General features: G+C 41.3%; 1 protein-coding gene across 3 annotated transcripts in view; it reads right to left on the bottom strand.

Annotated features, from left to right (window-relative positions):
• LOC126260179 (tyrosine-protein phosphatase non-receptor type 23) overlaps nt 1–22,267 on the bottom strand; it is a 156,300-nt gene that overhangs the window by 51,392 nt on the left and 82,641 nt on the right. For all 3 annotated transcript variants that reach the window (XM_049957444.1, XM_049957442.1, XM_049957443.1), the window contains exons 10-13: nt 10,630–10,864; nt 10,327–10,526; nt 7,667–10,237; nt 2,199–2,402 (exon numbers count right to left, since the gene is read on the bottom strand). In XM_049957444.1, coding sequence (XP_049813401.1) covers nt 2,199–2,402; nt 7,667–10,237; nt 10,327–10,526; nt 10,630–10,864 — 3,210 coding nt within the window. The remainder of the gene's footprint in view (nt 1–2,198; nt 2,403–7,666; nt 10,238–10,326; nt 10,527–10,629; nt 10,865–22,267) is intronic.

Here is a 22,267-nt window from a genome sequence, read left to right as displayed (position 1 = left end):
GGAAATGATGCATCAATTACACTACACCCCTGCCAGTATTAATATGTGTTGATTGTGTTTTATTTAAATGAAATTGTAAGTACAGTGGCAATTTCTCAAGTTTATGCCTTCCCTATGCTAACTGAAATAGCCTGCAAGTGCACCTCTGACGTATCTGCTCTAACAAAGAATCCAACTTAGGCATCCGAGTTAAAGTGTTCCACGTTTTGGCCATGTACCTGTCTGCTGCAGTATGCTTTCTTTTCATGTTGGGCAGCTGCCTTTTCTCACGTCATTGTTACTGTACTTACCCTATTATGAGTGTCCCCCCCCCCCCTCCCTCCAAATTTGTCATTCGGAAAATAAGCGATCCTTATTTTAGCAGATTTAACTACTGCTGCTGAGGTAGACATTTTTGCAGTGCTTAATCGATTAACATAGGGGTCGTCTTACATTTACAGATGAAGCTTTGGCTATTGAGGTTTCGTATAAAAATATTTTGGAGAGCTCCATAGGGTAGAGCTTAGCACACAATACTTTTGTTTGAATAGGCTCAAGATTTCCCGATACGCAGAAGCACTAGATACAGTACTGATCTTGCTCAATCAATCACGTGACATATGACTCACGGCACTAGTGCAATGGGTGGATACATGAGAAACTATGAAGTAGAAACTACAACAATCTAATGCTCTGCTTAAAAAATGTCAATTTCGTGAAACACAGGAGGAAATAGCATTAAACTCGATCAACTCACAAACTTTTGTTGTATCTTAATAGATTTGCAATAGAAGTTCAGATACATGTATTGACACATACATTTATGCTGCTTTTTAAGTAAATGTGTCATACAAAGGCAAAAACTTTGCCCTTCAAAAGCCTTTACAAGTCAGTATTTTATTTGGTTATGAGAAACTAATGATTCACAAAGTGCGTTGCAAATAAAAACTCAGCAGCAATTCATGTTTTAGAATACTGGGGGAATATGTTACCAGCTTTTAATCAGCTTTAGAACAAGATGGTGACATTCAGATGAAATGTAGAAGAAAATTAATCCAGAATTAGATGTGTAACAAACAAAAGAAATCACTTTAAACTGATTGCAATTTTTATCGCATAAATAAATTATAGTTGAAAGAACTTTTGTGGAGATAGTGCCAACAGACGGTACTAGATTGTGGGACAAGCGAAAGTTCATGAAATGGACTGAATTGTGATTGCAATCTTTTATTTGTAAATTAGTTGCTGTTGTTACACATGACCTGCATCCTAGAAGATATGGCTGTGTCTGTTTTTCACTGTTGCACAAGCACAGCACTACAGAAGACTTGGAGGGGGAACAGTGACACGAGCTTAGCTGAGAACAATAAAGAGTGTTGGGAGGGGAGTGGTGAGCAGGCATCAAATTTCATCTTGCTGCCAACCATCGGAATCCTTACTGTGTACTTTGGCTTTTTATGGACATCTACTATGTTTAAAACGCAGTTTGCCTGAATCCATTTGTACTCGGAATCGAATTGATTTCAAACTGGACAAATACACAACAACAGCTTACATTTCTGCAGGAGATGCTAAAAATCTAGCCTGGAGCCAGTAGTACACTTAATGTTGTCGATGCTCAGCGTGAGGTATGATGCAAATGTAGGGTGTTGTTTGTCAGCTGCTGGATCTACACACACAATGACAGAGCAGCGGGCAGACAAAGTGTTTTTGTAGCAAAAGACACTGTAACACACTGGCATCAATATAGAACTGGTACCACAGACAACAGGCTAAACAAAAGAGGCAATGAAGATAAAAATTAACGTAAACCATATCTGTTGGTTTATTTTATTTCTCCTTGTACCATCAAAACATAGACAATCAATAAATGGCATATGGTTAGATTACGCATTTCTATCATTCTTTGTTTGAATGTATCCTGCTGCTTCTTGTGATTGCTATATATGAAGCGTCTGGTCTGGACACTTCAGTGTCTTTTAAATGAAATTACTTGCTGCCACAATCTTTAATTTGTGCACAAAAATGATTCACACTGTGGTGCAGACATAACCAGATGAAACTGTGTATCAATAAAGAGGGAATGATCAGATCTATTAACTTAAACTTTATATTAAGGTGTAATTTAAAACTGACCTCTTGGGAACATGCAAAGCTTAACGAGCTAAAAATTTACATTTACAAACCAACATATTTATTTAAAAAAATCAAAATCAAACCTGTAGTTCAAGAAGTTCTTTCCATTTCATGTCAAGTGGTGTGGGTCCATTTAAGGTTTTTGTTGTAAGCCCTTCTACAAATTTTTCATACTTTTCAACTTCCAGAACAAACTGGTTTAGTACCTCTGGGTCAGCAAATGGATCTTTTTCAAGGGTTTTTGAAGTCTGACGATCTTCTGCAGAAACTTCATTCTGTTCAGGAACCTAAATGTAACACAAAACTTAAAATGAAATCACAACAATGATAATGAGGATGATGATGATAAGTGATTTTGTAGTAAAAAAGACCAACCCAATTCCTTGTTTTCTGTCCTCAGGTTACTTTGCCAATGCTGCTTTGACTGGTCATAAAAAAAAAAGTGATATTTGATAAGCACAGTCCTATTCTGCTTATTGACTAGTAGCATTACTCATTAAGAAGTGAATAAGTTCACTTTTCCTGCAGCTTATTGTGTCAAGGTGGACCATTTCAAGAGCCATCTCATTCCAAAATTAAGTGCCGGCCGGAGTGGCCGTGCGGTTCTAGGCGCTACAGTCTGGAACCGAGCGACCGCTACGGTCGCAGGTTCGAATCCTGCCTCGGGCATGGATGTGTGTGATGTCCTTAGGTTAGTTAGGTTTAATTAGTTCTAAGTTCTAGGCGACTGATGACCTCAGAAGTTGAGTCGCATAGTGCTCACAACCATTTGAACCATTTTGAACCAAACTAAGGTCAGTGCTGTGAGTTCACATGACTAACACATTAACACTTTGTGTGTAACTAACATTACTGAGGAATATAAAGTTACTTTTAGTTGACTTCAAAGATCATGCTTTCTTCAGTATTTGCGGCAGTACGAATATTGGAGTTACTGATAAATTTTGTTATACAAACTGAAATTCTTCTTCCAACATATGTGAAATGAACAGAGCCGTAGTTGGGATAATTTTTATGATAAATTTAATTTTAAAGATTTATTTGTAATAACCATAACATCTTTTGGCACCAATAATCCAATAATATAGATCATTGTCTTCTTGCCATAAATACACTAACCAAAAAAAGGTCTCTACTTAATAGAATGTGTGCTACAGAAGGGCTGCAGTCTGACAATATATGTGTGCTACAGAAAGGCTGCTGTCTGACAATATTTTAAATGACGATTATTACATAGTGAACGATAAATATAATTTGAAACGGATATAAATGGAATAATCCACTCAGCTATGGCATGATTTTATTCAATACTATGCACACAAGGTAATGTGTGCATACCCTGATGGGGGTAATAAGAAGGGATGAACGGAGGGAAATATAAAAAAGATAACACCAGAGAGAGAGAGAGAGAGAGAGAGAGAGAGAGAGAGAGAGAGACGGGGGTGGGGGCAGGCAGGAACAATGAGTGAGCAAAAAGGAAAAAGGGATGAATGTGAATGGAGAAAAAGAAGAGCAGTGAAGTAATTTGAAGGTTTAAACCTCCTGGATGGCAGAACATGAGATGTTCTGAGAAGGTAATTTTCAACTGTGATATTCTGAGGGGATATCTAAATTCAGGGTGTACATAAAGTCCAGGAACACTTTCAATTATTTATTGCACGAGAACCAAAAATTGCACAGATGTCACACATATTGCATTTTGAAGAGATACTCTGACAGCTTTTTTACAAACATTCAATATGCGAACCATGAGTGACCCGGAAGACGTCAGTACAGTAATTGAATTCTTGCCATACCCGTCCCAGCAAGGCATCGTCAACTGTGGCAGTCACTTCCCGTATTTTCTCCTGGAGCTCTGCTACATGACGTGGTAGAAGCGGTACATACACCAAATCTTTAATGTGTCCCCACAGAAAAAACTCACATGGAGTGAGGTCTCGTGATCGGGGAGGCCATTTCATGACACAGATGTCCTCTTCTGTAGCACAGTCGATCCATCGATGTGACAGCTCCATGTTCAGGTATCCACGAACTTCATGATGAAAATGGGGTGGTATAAAAAAACTTTCAGGGATCCTCCTCAAAACGACATATGTATGATATCTGTACAATGTTTGGTTATTGTGTAATACATAATTGAAAATGTTACCGGACTTTTTGTACACCCTTTAGAAAGAATGCAGGTAAATTTTGTAGTGAATTAATTGTGAACCATTGGCTGGGATTTATTTTTACTTAACTTACAGTGTGAATACTGGACTGGTTATGAAGTCCCACCTCGGTTATGGATTCAGCAACATTAGGAAACTTTTACCCACTTTCACATGAATGACACTGCACACAGGCAGTTGGAGTACACACAATCCATCCTGGGAGGGGTAACTAATCATACTAAATTCACTGATAACCATGCTAACCCCGTGTCGATGCAAGAAAAAAACCACAAGAAAAAGAATACTCCCTTTTTCCAATTATTTCCACTAACTTCCTGATATGTATTACATTTACTACTAATGAACCCTGTAGATATTTTCTCTTACAGTCATAATACGTATTTTTATACTGTTATATTCCTTGTAGTAGTGCACACTGAAGAAATATCCTTTCTGTAGTATATACAGAGCTGCGCCCCAGCTGCAGCCACCACAGCATTGGAGTTGGGGTGAGAATTGGGGTGGGGGTGGGGTGCAGATCATGGTAATCAGCACTGCAGTCCCAAGCATATATTCGTATACGCACTGTCACATGTCCACATGATGCTGCACCTGTATTCCACTGCAACAGGTACTTTGGTTGCCACTCAGACCCTTCGCAGCCAACTCCAGACCAACTGTCAGCCATCTAAGGTCTACACTTTGAAGTACAATGCCTGCAGCTGCTGCTGTCTATCAGATAGTGCAGCCTCATGCCTTCACCAGGATCATCAGCCGCTGGACGCTCAACAGCTGCTCTCACACTTGGACCTGCAACCTGATGACCACAGGCTCACAGCCTTGTGGTACGCGGCTGCTGGTCATCAACGGTACCTCGGCTCACCACGATCATGGATCTTGCCATGGAGGCACTGGCTACACATAATCAAGATAGGCTTTCCAGTTGTACTTAAGTCTGGACTGTCGCCCTCTGAAGCTGTACTAAGTTTAGTTCAAGGTTAATAAATAAAGTTATCATTGCAACAGATAAGTTCAATCTTTACCAGTCACACAACTCCGCTAATGTCATTTCAGTGGCAATGTGGCTGACTCTATTGGGTGTAGCACACAGTACACGTCAATACTCAGTACAGGGCCTGCTAAAAATTTGCCCTCTCTGGCACACCACTCAAGGTATGCTGGCTGCAGCACCAACTCCTGGTCTCGTCCATCACCTGCCCACCTTCACAGAAAGGCCGATGCTGCCACGCTGACCACAAGAACATGCACACATTTTGCTTGGATGTTGCAGCTATGGCTCGCACTCTTCCCAAGGGTGTGGCAGTGCTGGGCAGGACAGGGATGACGAGGCCACTTCTTCCTGTGTATTTCGTGTTTTTTGGTGTAGTGCTGGAACATGGTTTTGTTCTTTCAAAATTTATCATGTGTTTTCCAAACAAGTACATTTTCTCTTGTCTGTTAGTGTAACTTGGTGGGGCACTATATTCCTGTTTATTGTGTTGTGATAGTCTGTATTTAAATACTAGAAAAGAGTGAAATTGCTCACCATGTTCTGAACACAGTCTGTTCTTTTCTAGGTTTCTGTAACTTTGTTCAATTGTGAGGTTATTTCAATTTTGGTAGATGTTAATTGGCAACTGGTTCCTGTTTTCTCAGTAGAAGCAATTTCTTGGCATATTTGGATGGTCTGCACACATTTTGTTCAATAGTTCCTTTGTGTAACTCTTGCCTTTCTGTGTACCATGTCTTTTCAATTGCCGGTTCCTTTCCAGGATCAGGCAATTCTAGATCTGTTATGGAGTGTCTCCCTGCTCACTCACATTCTATAGGTTTTCCCACAGTTCTAAAGTGGGCATGATCACAACCAGTGTTCAGAGGGGGCTTCCAGGAGTTCATGTGTGGGATTGTGGGCCAGCTTCTGTCACCCTTGTTTGCAATGTTGTCGTGCCTTGCGGCACCCAGTAGTTGTCCATCCTGCTGTTTGCCATAAGCCCCAATGGTATGGGCCCAGCCCTTCCATGTGACACCAGATGCCATCAGATGCCAAGCCTTTTGTTGTTGGCCCTGTTGCAAATGGCCCTCCTGTCCTCACCACTGTCAATGCTGAAGCAAACACTTTTGCTGGCCTTGTCACGGCCAGACCTGCAGTCATTGCCAGCATATTGTAGCCAGCCCCCGCGACCCTGTTCCTGGTCACCGCAGCTTCAGCCATCCTTGTGACTGCTTTGGAAGTCTCCACTGGCCCTGAGGCAGCTGGAACTCTCAATACTGTTCCTGGCCACTGCCTCCTTCATGGCCACCCTGCAGCTAGCGTGACCATCTCCGCTGATGCACCTGACCCCATTGCGTGTCTTTGGATGGCGACTTCTTCGACACTTTACCATAAGCCCCTCCTATGCCCGGCCTTCCCCATTACCAGTTGTGGCAGCCAGTGAGTGTTTCCCTATGCTAACATGGCATACTTCTTTTGTCGGGATCCATTTTTTGGTGTTCATTGACTGAGTGCCATGCTGTTTTGTTCCAGTCTCCTCTGGTGGCTGCTCGGTGCCTCCTCCCGTGGGTGCTGCACTTGTCTGAGGTGGTTGAACCATCCCTGTTAAAGAGGGGAGGAGTGTAATCTACGCAATAAAGAATAGTTATTGTGACTGGTGAATTCAGTCTTTACCAGTCGCACCATTCAGCTAAGACTATTTCATTTCCAATAAATGTTTAAACCACCTAAACCCTAACTGTTGCTCCAGCTGATTATAGACAGAGAACCACTGGAAAATGTTATTGCAAATAAATTCACAAGCTAAAAATAGGTGTAGAAATGCAATACACACCACTCTTATCTGTTTAGTGTTTCTCACTGTCACTTTCCTGATACAGGTCATATGTCTTACCATATAATGTTTTATTTGTCATTTCTATGTCTACTCATCTGTGCTCTCTGCCTTTGTGGTTAGTCTCATTAATGTCCATAATTTTCCTAGTTTAATGCATGCTATTATTCTCAATATGCGAAGTAAAAATTAATATTTTTCATAAATCTTGTGTTTCCAGTTCATAATTGTGTCAAAACAGTGTGCCAACAACCCTAGTTTAATCTGGGGAAAAAAAAAAAAAACAGCAAAATTACTTGCCAGGCTTTTGTTGAATCATCATCTACATTCACTAGCATGTGTGTCAGTAAATTTAAAACTAATCCCTAAATCTATCATCCAGTCTTTTCCTCATTAAATCTTCCTATTTCTCTTAAGGAACAGCCTTTGATAGTCTTCTATCTCAATTTTCCATTTTAGTTAGTCCTATCATTGCAGCATACAACTAAGATTTATTATAGCAAATACTTTCTGAGTGTGCAGGAATTGTCATCTCGTATAAACAAATAAAATTTTTTATGGCTGTAGGTTTACCTGAATTGTTGGCAGTACTGGGGGTTTCTTCTCTCCAGCTCCCGAAGCCTCATTAACAACAGAACTGATTTGTGTCTGCAACATCGTCACAGACGGTTGCTGGGCAACAATCTCCTTTTTTGGTGAGAAGTTGCTACCATCAGTTTGCTGCACTGAGGAACCAGTCTGCTGTTTTGCAACACCATTTTGCTGAACTTGTTGCTCTTTTTTTGGTGACACATTTGCAGGCTGTTGAGGAACAAGTGGCTTTTGATTCAACGAGAAGTCCAGCCCTGCTAAAAGATCAATATTAGATGACACTCCACTATCACTCTTGCCCCCTACTGAAGAACTTGATGAACTTCCCTGAAGGCTGAAGGTTGTATTTGTAGCATCACCTGGGAACCGTGCTTGCATGTAAGTCATTGGAGAAGGAGCTGCAGCTTGTTGAGCACTTGTACCTTGCTGATATGTATCATTTTGCACTGTTGGTTGAGATTCTGATTGAATCGTTTCTGAACCATACTGATAACCATATGGTGCAGTGTAGTAATTAACATGAGAATATGCTTGACTAGAAATTGGTAGAGTTGTGTTGTATTGGGATGCATATGTCTGACCATCCACAGCTGTTTGGAATGAGCTCGTTTGTGACGTAGCGTACTTCCCAGCATTAGTATATGACGACGTTCCAGCTCCTGCCATGTATTGGTACTGGGTTGCATCAACAATGTTGCTGCTGCTTGCCACTGAAGCCTGCACAGAATATGGAGGTGAAGCAGCATACACTGTACTATACATGCTATCATAATATGGTTGCTGCTGTGGCATGCTAGATGGCTGGGTTTGTAAGGAAGAGGTGGATCCTGAAGGTGCAGCACCAGCACCTTGGTACTGGACTGCACTTGAAGTAGGCCCAACATCTGAGGAACTTGCAGAATATGAAGATACATTTTGATTTTGTAGTTGTTGTGTCTGCGATTGTGCCTGTTGCCACTGATACTGAGGATATATCACTGGTGGTTTCTGCACAGATGGATAACTCTGAGGATGAGGTGGTATTTTATGTTCTGTATCATATGACCCCATCAAAGTTTGCTGGTTTTCTTGCCATCCACACTGAGCTGCCTGTTGTTGAGTGTTTCCTGAGTAATAAGGAACATTAACAGAAGAATCCTGTGCAGCATAAGCTGCCCCATATTGGTAAGATTGTGACTTGCTGTAATCATATGTGGGATATGAGGTACTGTGTGCTGGATATGAAAGTTGCTGCTGTTGAACAGCAGTGTCGTGCTGGGGAGTACTTCTGTATTGGGGAGTGGTGCTATGTTGGGCAGCAGAGGAGATACTCGACTGTGAAACTCCACCTTCATTAGTTGTATCCATTGCAGGTATTCCGGAAGTAGATGTTTGTTGAGGCACAGTGCTATGTACTGTTGTTGGTACTGTCTGTGGTAAATATGCTTGTTGACTTGTTGAATAATTCTGATGTACTTGTGTATGATAGTGTTGTGGGTACCCAGCATACATTTCCGAAGTGTCTCCAATTTGTGGTTGTGGTACATTTGTTGACTGAGCTTGTGAAATTGGTGGTGTCTGCAAATGACTGTATGGGTTTTGCACTGTATCTGTACCGTGGTATGCTGAGCCATACTGATAAGCCGCGCTTTTAGCAGCATGATGTCTAGTTGTATCTCTTGACCCAACACTGGAATATGAACCAGGTCCTCTAGGAGTTGATGAAGTGGGAGGAAAAACATGAGAACCTGTTGTCTGGTGCTGATAGTATTGTTGTGTTTGACCATATGCATAGTCTGTATATTGATCTCCTGTATATGGCATTTGATGAGGTGGTTGGTATCCTGAAGTGCTGTAAGTATATTGTGGAGCACTAGAAACGTATGCAGGTGTCTGGTGACTCATTTCAGGTTTGGCAATACCAGGAGATGTAGTGGGTTGGTACAGTGTGTCCTGCTTTGTAATTGTGCCGCAAGTTTCAGTTGTACCTTCTGAGCCCACAGGAGCTGGTCTTACAGGTGGGACCCATGGTAATGGACCTGCAAGATTCTCGCTGCTCCCTGCACTTTCTGCTGTATAGGAGGCTGGAAGTTGCCCTCCAATGCCTGTTGTACTGCTTGCTGGCATTGCTGTGCTAGAAGGCAGAGTAAAAATCTGAGAGGTAGAGTAGCTTCCAGTGGGCAATGTACCCTTCATACTCTGAAGATAGTCTCTCAACTTTGGACCACCAGAATCAATACTTGGCTTTTCTATATCCTGTCTTGGTATCTTCTTATTGTTCTTTGCAAGTATCTGTTCACGTTCCTCATCCTGCACCTTGCAGGTTCCTTTAACTCTCTGCAGTAGCTTTGTAACATTAGTCTCCAGTTTTCGATAAAATTCGAGACCTTTGTTTGATTTCGCAAGTAGGTCTTCATATGCGTCATAAGAAGATATCAATGCATTAATAGTGGCTTCACGTTTTCGGATTGTATCCATAGCAGCTTTTCTTGGGCCTGCACACTTTGCATATGCTTCCGTAAGTGCTTTCAAAATATTTTCTTGTGCAGCTAAATTCTGTTCAATAATGGTTTCCTGTAAACAAGATAGCAATAACAACAACACTTCGGCTACAATGCAACTTGTATGATGTTCTCAAACCTGTGGCTTGTCATATTACTTACATATTTTTGATGTTTTTGCATCTCCTGACTGAATATGGTTTCAAGTGACTCACCAGTGCGAGTAACAAGCTGACGAGTAATGTCGTCCTGACAGACTGACTCTCTCAGCTGTGCAGCTAAAGTAGCTCGCTGTTTTTTCATTTCATCTACCTTGTCAATCAAATGTTGTAATTCCTTAATAGATGCTTCATCCTCAGGAGCTGCATCAATAATAATAATAATAATAATAATAACAACAATAATGTAATGACACAATTACCAAATCCTACTTATGAAATTTAAGCAATACTAAGAAATACATACTGTTCATATTGCTGATGGTTGGTATTTGTTTCTTAAGGTCTGGTAACGGAAGAGAGAGAATTCGCAAATTGCTAATATGTAATGTCATTGCCTTGTGAAGTGTCTGGTTTGATTCTGATGCTTTGGCATGGGCTTCATGATATTTATTTGCTTCCCGTGTGAGATCAGTTGCAACAATTGATGGTGGTCTCTTCCCCATTAATTCTTGGTACTCCTTTTCTTTCTTATCTTCAAGCTTTGGAAAAAGAAGTAAATTTTATTGATAAGGCAGTTATAACTGAAGAAAGGTAATCTGCTTCACAAAATGCTGATATTTTTACAAAATCTAATTGTAAAGGAAAAATCAAAAGTAGAGAATAATGAGAACACATACAGTTAATCATACATCATTAACTATTAAATGTAACAAAAGTGATAAAAAGTATGAAGATTTCATACAAAAATAGTAACTTTTGAGAATAAATTAAAATTAAAGCATGTAACCAAATGATGCAGAAATGTGGCATTAGAAAAATTATATCATCAAACAGATATAGTCAACAAATACAAACTATACAAAATACTTTAAATATAAATCACACTGTCAGTGTTTGCTACTAGATAGGTTATAACAGAGAAGTCCTGCAAATAAGTATCGGCTAATGTATGTACAAGAAGGAAGACAGAATTGTTGCAGCTCAAATAACCAACAAGGAAATGTTTTGAAGAAATGGAAACACAATAAATAAGAGAGTTTTCACTTATTTCATCAATGGTCTACAGTTTCTCAAAGAAGATTCAAGTAATGTCATGCAGGTACTTTTGTTGGTGACTCAGGAGTCCAATCCGGGGGCCCACTTGGTGTCCACATGTGGGTAAGTGCATGCCACCCCGAAAAAAGGGGTTCATTGTAAGCAATTGTCTACATGCTCATTATACAGGCTCTGTCTTGGAACTTGCTTCAGTCCTTAATGAGTTTCACCCATATGCCACAGTCTTCACAGAGCTCCTCTCATTTAACACACTTGACATTAAAAGCATTTATATCACGTTTGGTACAATCTTTCATGCACAATGCAAGTCTTCTATGTGGTCTTTTGGCAAGCGCTATATCAACAAGTCGTGTGCGTGGGGGAAGACGCAAGTAGTTCATATGAAGTTAGTGTCCTAGCAGAGACTATTGCCAAAATATCGTTCAAGGGTTAATAAGAGCTAATGTTTTTTCAGTAATCTGTGTCTTGCTATCTTCCACCTCCAAGCTCTCACATTTTCAAATCTTTTCTGTTGCAGCCTCCAACAATTCCTTCTCATTCTGTCCAGTCCATCTCCCCCGACCCGGAATTCTGGGTGACTTTTCCAAACTCTCCTCATTTTCTAAACCCTGCCAGTCCTTTTTCTTAATCTTTCTTCATTCCTCTTCAACCCTTCTTCCAGAGGAAGGAGCTACTGGCTCCGAAAGCTTGCAAATTTCCTTAACCTTTATATGTGTGTGTGTTCTCCTGCTGTCACTGTGAGTAATTTTTTATACATTCCATTACATTATATTTTCAAAAATTCATTATTTTTCTTGGATAAAGGATATGGTTTGACAAAAACAAATACAATAAGAAATGCATATCTTGAAAAACAAAAGTAAAACACTGTACCACAGCCATAAGACCAGAATGTTTATATGCATATGAATGCTTATCAATGAAGTATAATCTGGACAGAATCAAGACATTTGAAAGATGCGTTATTAGAAAAATATTGGGTGCAATACAAACAACAGATGGCTGGAAAATAAGAATATCTACCAAAATACACAAAAAACATCAAAAGTAATGGCACAGTGAAGGTTAATCATCTTTAGACACCACTACCACATGAATGAGAACAGGTTAACGAAACAAATATTCCTGTTTTTCTGGAAAAACAAATCAACAATAGTATGGATGACAGAAATAAGAAAAGAACTAGGAACAAACACTAAAGAATCACAAATACCAGAAAGAAACCTTTTTAAGAACAAAATGCTAAGTTTAGAAGGCTTTGAAGGCAGAGCAAATAAGTAATCAGGAACAACATGGACAGAAGATATGAAACGACAGCATTTGGAGAAGATGGAGTACTGGAAAAATAGGGAACAAAGAAAGAAGAGGAAGTGAAGTTGCTGTATGATCCTAGTTGGTCAATACAAAGACAAAGAAAAATGTGTTTTTATTTATCTAATGCAAACGTATTTCCCAGATCCATACAGCGATGAGCTTGTCCAGCTGGACATGTCAGTACAAACATTAGAGGAAGGCAAGGACATACTACCTCCAATAAGACAATGCCTAGTAAAGCACTGTTTTGTTTAAACCAGTTTTCAAGATGACAGTAGCTTCAATTTTTTACATCACATACTAATTCAGTTCTTAAGCAGATTACCGATTGAAAATATCAGAATACAAAACAGTAATGAGCCGTTACACCCTTACAAGATGAGATGTGGCTAACATCTACATCTACATTTATACTCTGCAAGCCACCCAACGGTGTGTGGCGGAGGGCACTTCACGTGCCACTGTCATTACCTCCCTTTTCTGTTCCAGTCGTGTATGGTTCGCAGGAAGAACGACTGTCTGAAAGCCTCCGTGCGCGCTCTAATCTCTCTAATTTTACATTCGTGATCTCCTCGGGAGGTATAAGTAGGGGGAAGCAATATATTCGATACCTCATCCAGAAACGCACCCTCTCAAAACCTAGCGAGCAAGCTACACCGCGATGCAGAGCGCCTCTCTTGCAGAGTCTGCCACTTGAGTTTGCTAAACATCTTCGTAACGCTATCACAGTTACCAAATAACCCTGTGACGAAACGCGTTGCTCTTCTTTGGATCTTCTCTATCTCCTCCGTCAACCCGATCTGGTACGGATCCCACACTGATGAGCAATACTCAAGTATAGGTCGAACGAATGTTTTGTAAGCCACCTCCTTTGTTGATGGACTACATTTTCTAAGGACTCTCCCAATGAATCTCAACCTGGTACCCGCTTCACCAACAATTAATTTTATATGATCATTCCACTTCAAATCGTTCCGCACGCATACTCCCAGATATTTTACAGAAGTAACTCCTACCAGTGTTTGTTCCGCTATCATATAATCATACAATAAAGGATCCTTCTTTCTATGTATTCGCAATACATTACATTTGTCTACGTTAAGAGTCAGTTGCCACTCCCTGCACCATCCGCGAAAAGCCGTATGGAACTTCCGACACTATCTACTAGGTCATTTATATATATTGTGAAAAGCAATGGTCCCATAACACTTCCCTGTGGCACGCCAGAGGTTACTTTAACGTCTGTAGGCGTCTATCCATTGATAACAACATGCTATGTTCTGTTTGCTAAAAACTCTTCAATCCAGCCACACAGCTGGTCTGATATTCCGTAGGCTCTTACTTTGTTTATCAGACGACAGTGCGGAACTGTATCGAATGCCTTCGAGAAGTGAAGGAAAATAGCATCTACCTGGGAGCCTGTATCTAATATTTTCGGGTATCATGAACAAATAAAGTGAGTTGGGTCTCACACGATCGCTGTTTCCGGAATCCATGTTGATTCCTACAGAGTAGATGCTGGGTTTCCAAAAACGACATGATACTCGAGCAAAAATTGTTCTAAAATTCTACAACAGATTGATGTCAGGGATATAGGTCTATAGTTTTGCGCATCTGCTCGATGACCCTCCTTGAAGACTGGGACTACCTGTGCTCTTTCCCAATCATTTGGAACCTTCCGTTCCTCTAGAGACTTGCGGTACACGGCTGTTAGAAGGAGGCAAGTTCTTTCGCGTACTCTGTGTAGAATCGAATTGGTATCCCAATTGCTGGTTGTTGCTGTCATGCTACAGGGTTGATATCTACCAACAAAGCACATGGAAACACTATAATGACTGAACGATAATAATATGGTACACATAATACTTCCAATAACACTAGAACTGTCAGACAGATTCCCTTACTTGCTGAGCTTGAGAGTTAATAACATGAGTAACAGTGGAACCTTGTGCTGCAAGTTACTAGGTGAGGAAATTTGTGTTGCCAAAAGCCATGTGGGGAGCCCAGGGAAGCAACGTCTGCTGTGGGCTGCAGCTTTCACCCCCCTGAAGAATAGGGTACACATAGGACTGAATAGTTTTTTTAAGTGCATTATCTGAAACCTACCTTGAGCAGTTAAACATAGAACTGACTCGTGGCGATAACATACTAGACCTTCTGGTGACAAACAGACCCGAACTATTTGAAACAGTTAACGCAGAACAGGGAATCAGCGATCAAAAAGCGGTTACAGCATCGGTGATTTCAGCCAAAAATAGAAATATTCAAAAAGGTAGGAAGATTTTTCTGTTTAGCAAAAGTGACAAAAAGCAGATTTCAGAGTACCTGATGGCTCAACACAAAATTTTTATCTCAAGAACAGGGAGTATTGAGGATCAGTGGGACAAATTTCAAAACCATCGTACAATATGCATTAGATGAGTATGTGCCAAGCAGGATCGTAAGAGATGGAAGAGAGCCACTGTGGTTCAATAACCGAGTTAGAAAACTGCTACGGAAGCAAAGGCAATTTCACAGCAAACATAAAAATTGCCAAAGCCTTGCAGAAAAAATTAGATGAAGTGAAATATAGTGTGAGGAGGGCTATGTGAGAGGCGTTCAACGAATTCGAAAGTAAAGTTCTATGTACTGACTTGGCAGAAAAATCCTAAGAAATTTTGGTCTTATGTTAAAGCGGTAGGTGGATCAAAACAAAATGTCCAGACACTCTGTGACCAAAATGGTACTGAAACAGAAGATGACAGACTAAAGGCCGAAATACTAAATGTCTTTTTCCAAAGCTGTTTCACAGAGGAAGACTGCACTGTAGTTCCTTCTCTAGATGACAAAATGGTAGATATCAAAACAGATGACAGAGGGATACAAAAACAATTAAAATCGCTCAAAAGAGGAAAGGTCGCTGGACCTGATGGGATACTAGTTCGATTTTACACAGAGTACGCGAAGGAACTTTCCCCCCTTCTTGCAGCGGTGTACCGTAGAGGTCTCTAGAAGAGCATAGCTTTCCATAAGATTGGAAAAGGGTACAGGTCACCCCGTTTTCAAGAAGGGACATCGAACAGATGTGCGGAACTATAGACCTATATCTCTAACGACAATCACTTGAAGAATTTTGGAACATGTATTATGTTCGAGTATGATGACTTTTCTGGAGACTAGAAATCGACTCTGAAGGAATCAGCATGGGTTTCAAAAAAGACGATCGTGTGAAACCCAGCTCACGCTATTCGTCCATGAGACTCAGAGGGCCATAGACACGGGCTCCCAGGTAGATGTCGTGTTTCTTGACTTCCACAAGGCATTTGATACAGTTCCCCCCAGTTGTTTAAGGAACAAAGTAAGAGCAGACCAATTGAGTGATTGGATTGAAGAGTTCCTAGATAACAGAATGCAGCATGTCATTCCCAATGGAGAGAAGTGTTCCGAAGTAAGAGTGGTTTCAGGTGTGCCACAGGGGAGTGTCGTAGGACTGTTGCTGTTCACAATATATATAAATGACCTTGTGGATAACATCGGAAGTTCACTGAAGCTTTTTGTGGATGCTGCTGTAGTATATCGAGAGGCTGTAACAATGGAAAATTGTACTGAAATGCAGGAGGATCTGCAACAAATTGACGCGTGGTGCAGGGAATGGCAATTGAATCTCAATGTAGACAAGTGTAATGTGCTGCGAATACACAGAAAGAAAGATTCTTTATCATTTAGCTACAATTTAGCAGGTCACCAACAGGAAGCAGTTAATTCCATAAATTATCTGGGAGTAGGCATTAAGAGTGATTTAGAATGGAATGACCATGTAAAATTAATTGTCAGTAAAGCAGATGCAAGACTGAGATTCATTGGAAGAATCCTAAGAAAATGCAGTCAGAAAACAAAGGAAGTAGGTTACAGTACACTTGTTCGTCCACTGCTTGAATACTGCTCACCAGTGTGGGATCCGTACCAGATAGGGTTGATAGAAGAAGTAGGGAAGATCCAACGGAGAGCAGTGCGCTTCGTTACAGGATCATTGAGTAATCGCGAAAGCGTTACGGAGATGATAGATAAACTCCAATGGAAGACTCTGCTAGAGAGACGCTCAGTAGCTCGGTAGGGGCTTTTGTTGAAGTTTCGAGAACATACCTTCACCGAGGAGTCAAGCAGTATAATGCTCCCTCATACGTATATCTCGCGAAGAGACCATGAGGATAAAATCACAGAGATTAGAGCCCTCACAGAGGCATACCGACAACCTTTCTTTTCACGAACAATACGAGACTGGAATGGAAGGGAGAACCGATAGAGGTACTCAAGGTACCTTCGGCCATGCCGAGTATGGATGTGGATGTGGATGTGGATGTGGATGTAGATGTAGATTACACTGGAGGCATGTCAATGGGGTAGAAGCAGAGTAGTTCATCCTCTTGTTTCGTAAAAGTTGTGTGCTGGTCAGACACCTCCAAGGTTGACCGCGTGTCTTAAAACAAACCACAAAAGTGGACACCGTTCTCTTTCATGTGGGCAAAGGGATCATTTGCCTTAGGTGCACTTTGAGCTAATTGGATTGTTGTATTATTCACATCACACATTCTGAAAACTACAGCGATGGCAATCAAATATATGTCTTAAATGCACTATGAAGGGCCACTGCATCTTGCCATAGGTAGGTGTTGCTCACATGCTTTTGAATGAAAAGGGAGGGGGGGGGGGGCAGCAGAGCTCGTAATTAATAGTTTGGTTGTATTACGAGCAAAACTGATAAACTGATGGTATTTCGTGAAGTGCCATGGGCTGTCCAGGCAATCCAAGATGCTTCTTAAAATCGCTCAAAAGAGGAAAGGCCGCTGGACCTGATGGGATACCAGTTCGACTCTTCAAATGCTCCGATTGATCCCACACTTTCAAACCCAAGGGTGGAAAAGCTGGCAGAGTGTATTAGTTATCTGTGTTGTTGTTGTTGTTGTTGTTGTTGTTGTTGTTGGTGCTGGTGTATTTGTTAAATACTACAGAAGGATAGGCATCAAAGAAGAGGCCTGTCTTGCATAGCTTCAAAAAGGACTGTCTGTATTGTTAACTCTGCTTGAGGATGGCCACCCATGTAAGGTTAAGAAATGTCAGGACAAACAGCATTAAAGTGACTGTTCCCTTTTTGATTTTAATCAATGGGCTTGGTGTCTATCTGTGAAATGTGTAGAACATTTATGTATGGAATTTTATGACAAAATTAACTCATGGTAATGGAATAATTCAAGATAACACAAGCTTCTGGATGATTAGTTCTGATAAATTTATATTGTTTGGCATCATTAAAACCAGCATTTAAATGTGATTTAGAATATAACTTTTTTAAAATTATAGTTGTTAAGGTTGGCCACTTTGGTCCTACTTGTATACATTTGTGTATGATTGCATAGCGCAATGACAAAATAGATTGGTGGGAGAGGCACAGAGACTGTCAGCTACTAGAAGATATACTGAAGGGTATGGCAGGAATACTGCCAAGTTTAACTGGTGACTGATATGGAGACAATATGGGGACTTCAGTGGGGATTTGAGTTAGTCCGCATACATCCGTTTTAGTAGTGATGACCCGTGGATTAGCAGATTGAGGACTTCTCTTTGTGACTTAGAAGGATCATGATATTATAGGTTCTAGCAGAAGTGAATTTGGGCAATGGACTTGAAAATGTCAAAACCATCAGTCATATAAGTGAGTTTCTGAACATTGCTTTTTCCTGTGATTTAGAAGATTTCTGTGTGGTTGAACTGTAAGAGCTTTGAGCATTCAGTGGGTTCATCTCAGTTTGGAATACATACGCCAGTGGCATAATATCTGAGAAGTAAAATTGTATTGGAAAGTGTGGTCAGGCTCAAGAACAGTTAGTACAGTTTTTTTTTTTTTTTTTTTTTTTTTTGGAAATTGTAAATGACAGCTTTCAGCCTGTTTGGTAAATTGGCCATAGCTGAAGTGACAAGATAATTAGTACCATTGGTAAACTATTTATATTAAATAAACAAGAGCAATTTAAACAGGTTCATGGTGTCAGGTAGTTTTATTTGGCAAATCCAACTCAAGGTACATATATTTAATTATAACATAGCTGCCAGGTCTGCTAGGACATTATAAACTTGAGGTCATCATAAAGAAAACTATTTTTTAGAGGTGTACAATCGGTCCTAGGCGTAGTCTAATGTGCCAAAATTCAGACAAAATAAAACTGTATATTTACATTTCCTTCCCCAGGAAGAGTTGGAGCTCCTAATAGGGAATCATTAGTCGCAAGCTAGCATTTACAAATTTAAGCATTTGAAACAATGCATTGGATGGAGGACCAGCAACTAAGCAACTACACTCCTGGAAATTGAAATAAGAACACCGTGAATTCATTGTCCCAGGAAGGGGAAACTTTATTGACACATTCCTGGGGTCAGATACATCACATGATCACACTGACAGAACCACAGGCACATAGACACAGGCAACAGAGCATGCACAATGTCGGCACTAGTACAGTGTATATCCACCTTTCGCAGCAATGCAGGCTGCTATTCTCCCATGGAGACGATCGTAGAGATGCTGGATGTAGTCCTGTGGAACGGCTTGCCATGCCATTTCCACCTGGCGCCTCAGTTGGACCAGCGTTCGTGCTGGACGTGCAGACCGCGTGAGACGACACTTCATCCAGTCCCAAACATGCTCAATGGGGGACAGATCCGGAGATCTTGCTGGCCAGGGTAGTTGACTTACACCTTCTAGAGCACGTTGGGTGGCACGGGATACATGCGGACGTGCATTGTCCTGTTGGAACAGCAAGTTCCCTTGCCGGTCTAGGAATGGTAGAACGATGGGTTCGATGACGATTTGGATGTACCGTGCACTATTCAGTGTCCCCTCGACGATCACCAGTGGTGTACGGCCAGTGTAGGAGATCGCTCCCCACACTATGATGCCGGGTGTTGGCCCTGTGTGCCTCGGTCGTATGTAGTCCTGATTGTGGCGCTCACCTACACGCATACGACCATCATTGGCACCAACGCAGAAGCGACTCTCATCGCTGAAGACGACACGTCTCCATTCGTCCCTCCATTCACGCCTGTCGCGACACCACTGGAGGCGGGCTGCACGATGTTGGGGCGTGAGCGGAAGACGGCCTAACGGTGTGCGGGACCGTAGCCCAGCTTCATGGAGACGGTTGCGAATGGTCCTCGCCGATACCCCAGGAGCAACAGTGTCCCTAATTTGCTGGGAAGTGGCGGTGCGGTCCCCTACGGCACTGCGTAGGATCCTACGGTCTTGGCGTGCATCCGTGCGTCGCTGCGGTCCGGTCCCAGGTCGACGGGCACGTGCACCTTCCGCCGACCACTGGCGACAACATCGATGTACTGTGGAGACCTCACGCCCCACGTGTTGAGCAATTCGGCGGTACGTCCACCTGGCCTCCCGCATGCCCACTATACGCCCTCGCTCAAAGTCCGTCAACTGCACATACGGTTCACGTCCACGCTGTCGCGGCATGCTACCAGTGTTAAAGACTGCGATGGAGCTCCGTATGCCACGGCAAACTGGCTGACACTGACGGCGGCGGTGCACAAATGCTGCGCAGCTAGCGCCATTCGACGGCCAACACCGCGGTTCCTGGTGTGTCCGCTGTGCCGTGCGTGTGATCATTGCTTGTACAGCCCTCTTGCAGTGTCCGGAGCAAGTATGGTGGGTCTGACACACCGGTGTCAATGTGTTCTTTTTTCCATTTCCAGGAGTGTATTATTTGTAACTGTGACAGAAACCTTAATAAATAACTTTTAAATCTGCCAATAGATTAAGAGAAAAGAACTACATAATTTGGTTTCAAAAATGGGAGTTACTATTTCTTAATCATCTAGGTTCTGTGGAAAACCAGTTGAAAATTTTGATATCTGCAGGTTTAGCATCTATTTGCACCAATGACATACTCTGTTTTAACCCACAGTGGATGTCATTCCTATGCTTGGTGCTGAGCATGTGGACTTTCATGTTGCTTACAGAGATTACAGTTCTTAATAACAACGCACATAAGGGAAGCACATATTAGTAAGTGGTTGTGAATATTCCCAACTGCTAAATAACTTGCGACGAGAAGTTTTTGGACTTGCTCTCGAAACGATTCTAAAGACGCTTCTTTGCACAATGTTTTGAGAAGGAGAAGAAATTCCAAGAAGTAATCTACTTTCCGCCACTGCTAGTTATAGTGTACAGTATCACAGTAAACTACTCTGGCTGTACTTTGTAGGAAAGCTGTAGGAGAGTAAAATTGACGAGGGAATCAGAGACAGTGGTTGTGTGTGTGAGTTGCGTTTGTTTGAATGTGTGAGTGTGTATGTTGCCTATTTCAGAAGAAGGCCTTTTGGTCAAAAGCTTACCCGTCTACCAGTATTTTTGTTGTGTCTGTCTCTGACTCAATGTCTCCACTATACGGTGAGTAGCAGTCTATACATTTCATAATATTGTCATTATTACATCCATTCTTATGACCAATGAATGATGTCCACCAATCTCTCCATTCATCTCTTCACTTATTCCTTTCTGGGGTGAGATGGCCAGTGTCGACCCAGATTGGTTCTCTAGATTTTAATCAAGTGCATGGTAAGTTGTTGAATGTTTCATGAACTGGTAAATCTCTCGGTCTTTCGAATTTCATCGATTCATGTGTTACTAGAAGCAGTTGTACCTATCATTCTTTAGAGAAGACACGGCATTCATATTTCTCACCACAGGTGGCAGTGGCTGGGACTTGCCCTGTTGAAGAATAACATGTGAATTTGCCCGAAGGAAGGGCAGTATCCATAGCACAAAATCTCGCTCATGTAAAAGTCAGTGTTTAGATTGCTCACACAGGGTATATACGCGGACAAGGAAAAAAAAAATCCCGGATTTCCCAGTTAAAAATACACTTTCTTCCGGACAAAAACACACTTTTTCCATGTTAAATGACAGGATACTTTCCCTCGGAGCTGTAAAACTTATCAATCCTTTGAAGGGTTAAGGTTTCATGCACTGGCTTGAAATTCCCGGCACGTTAGTAAACGACTGCGAGCAGGGGAAAAAAAAATTATATGCAGCCACAAGTACGCTGCATATTTTCATATTACAAAAGTATAAATTCGAATTCCACCAAACCCGGCAAGTTACTTTCCGAAGCATTGAAATCGAGTTTACGGTGCGCTTTTGTAAGTCAATCATAATGCCACATGATCTCGCCAGCCAATGAAGGCAGGTATTCAAAGCATAGAACGTGTTGTAGTCAGTCAACAGCAACATCACTGTTAAATAGCATGAACACACGAGTAGGAAAAGTTACTGGTTTAAATTAATATACTAGTGTGGCTGCAAGGGAAGCTATGCTTTCACTTATAATACTGGTCTCGAAGATCAATTAGTCAACAGAAAAGCTAAGGTTTCAAATATGAATTGGTCTGTTTCTACAAGTGTTATAATCCAAGAGCATCGGAATTTTGTAAACCATACTAAAATACCCAATTCCGCTTAAGTGTACATTCATATGTCCAGCTTGACAATGAAGTAGGTCCCAACCTGAAATTAAGCTTTTCAGTGTGGT

This window comes from Schistocerca nitens, chromosome 5 (assembly GCF_023898315.1).
Source record: "Schistocerca nitens isolate TAMUIC-IGC-003100 chromosome 5, iqSchNite1.1, whole genome shotgun sequence".
Lineage (NCBI taxonomy): Eukaryota > Metazoa > Arthropoda > Insecta > Orthoptera > Acrididae > Schistocerca > Schistocerca nitens.
Note: the sequence above shows the minus strand (reverse complement) of the source record. Positions and strands in the feature narration are given on the sequence as shown.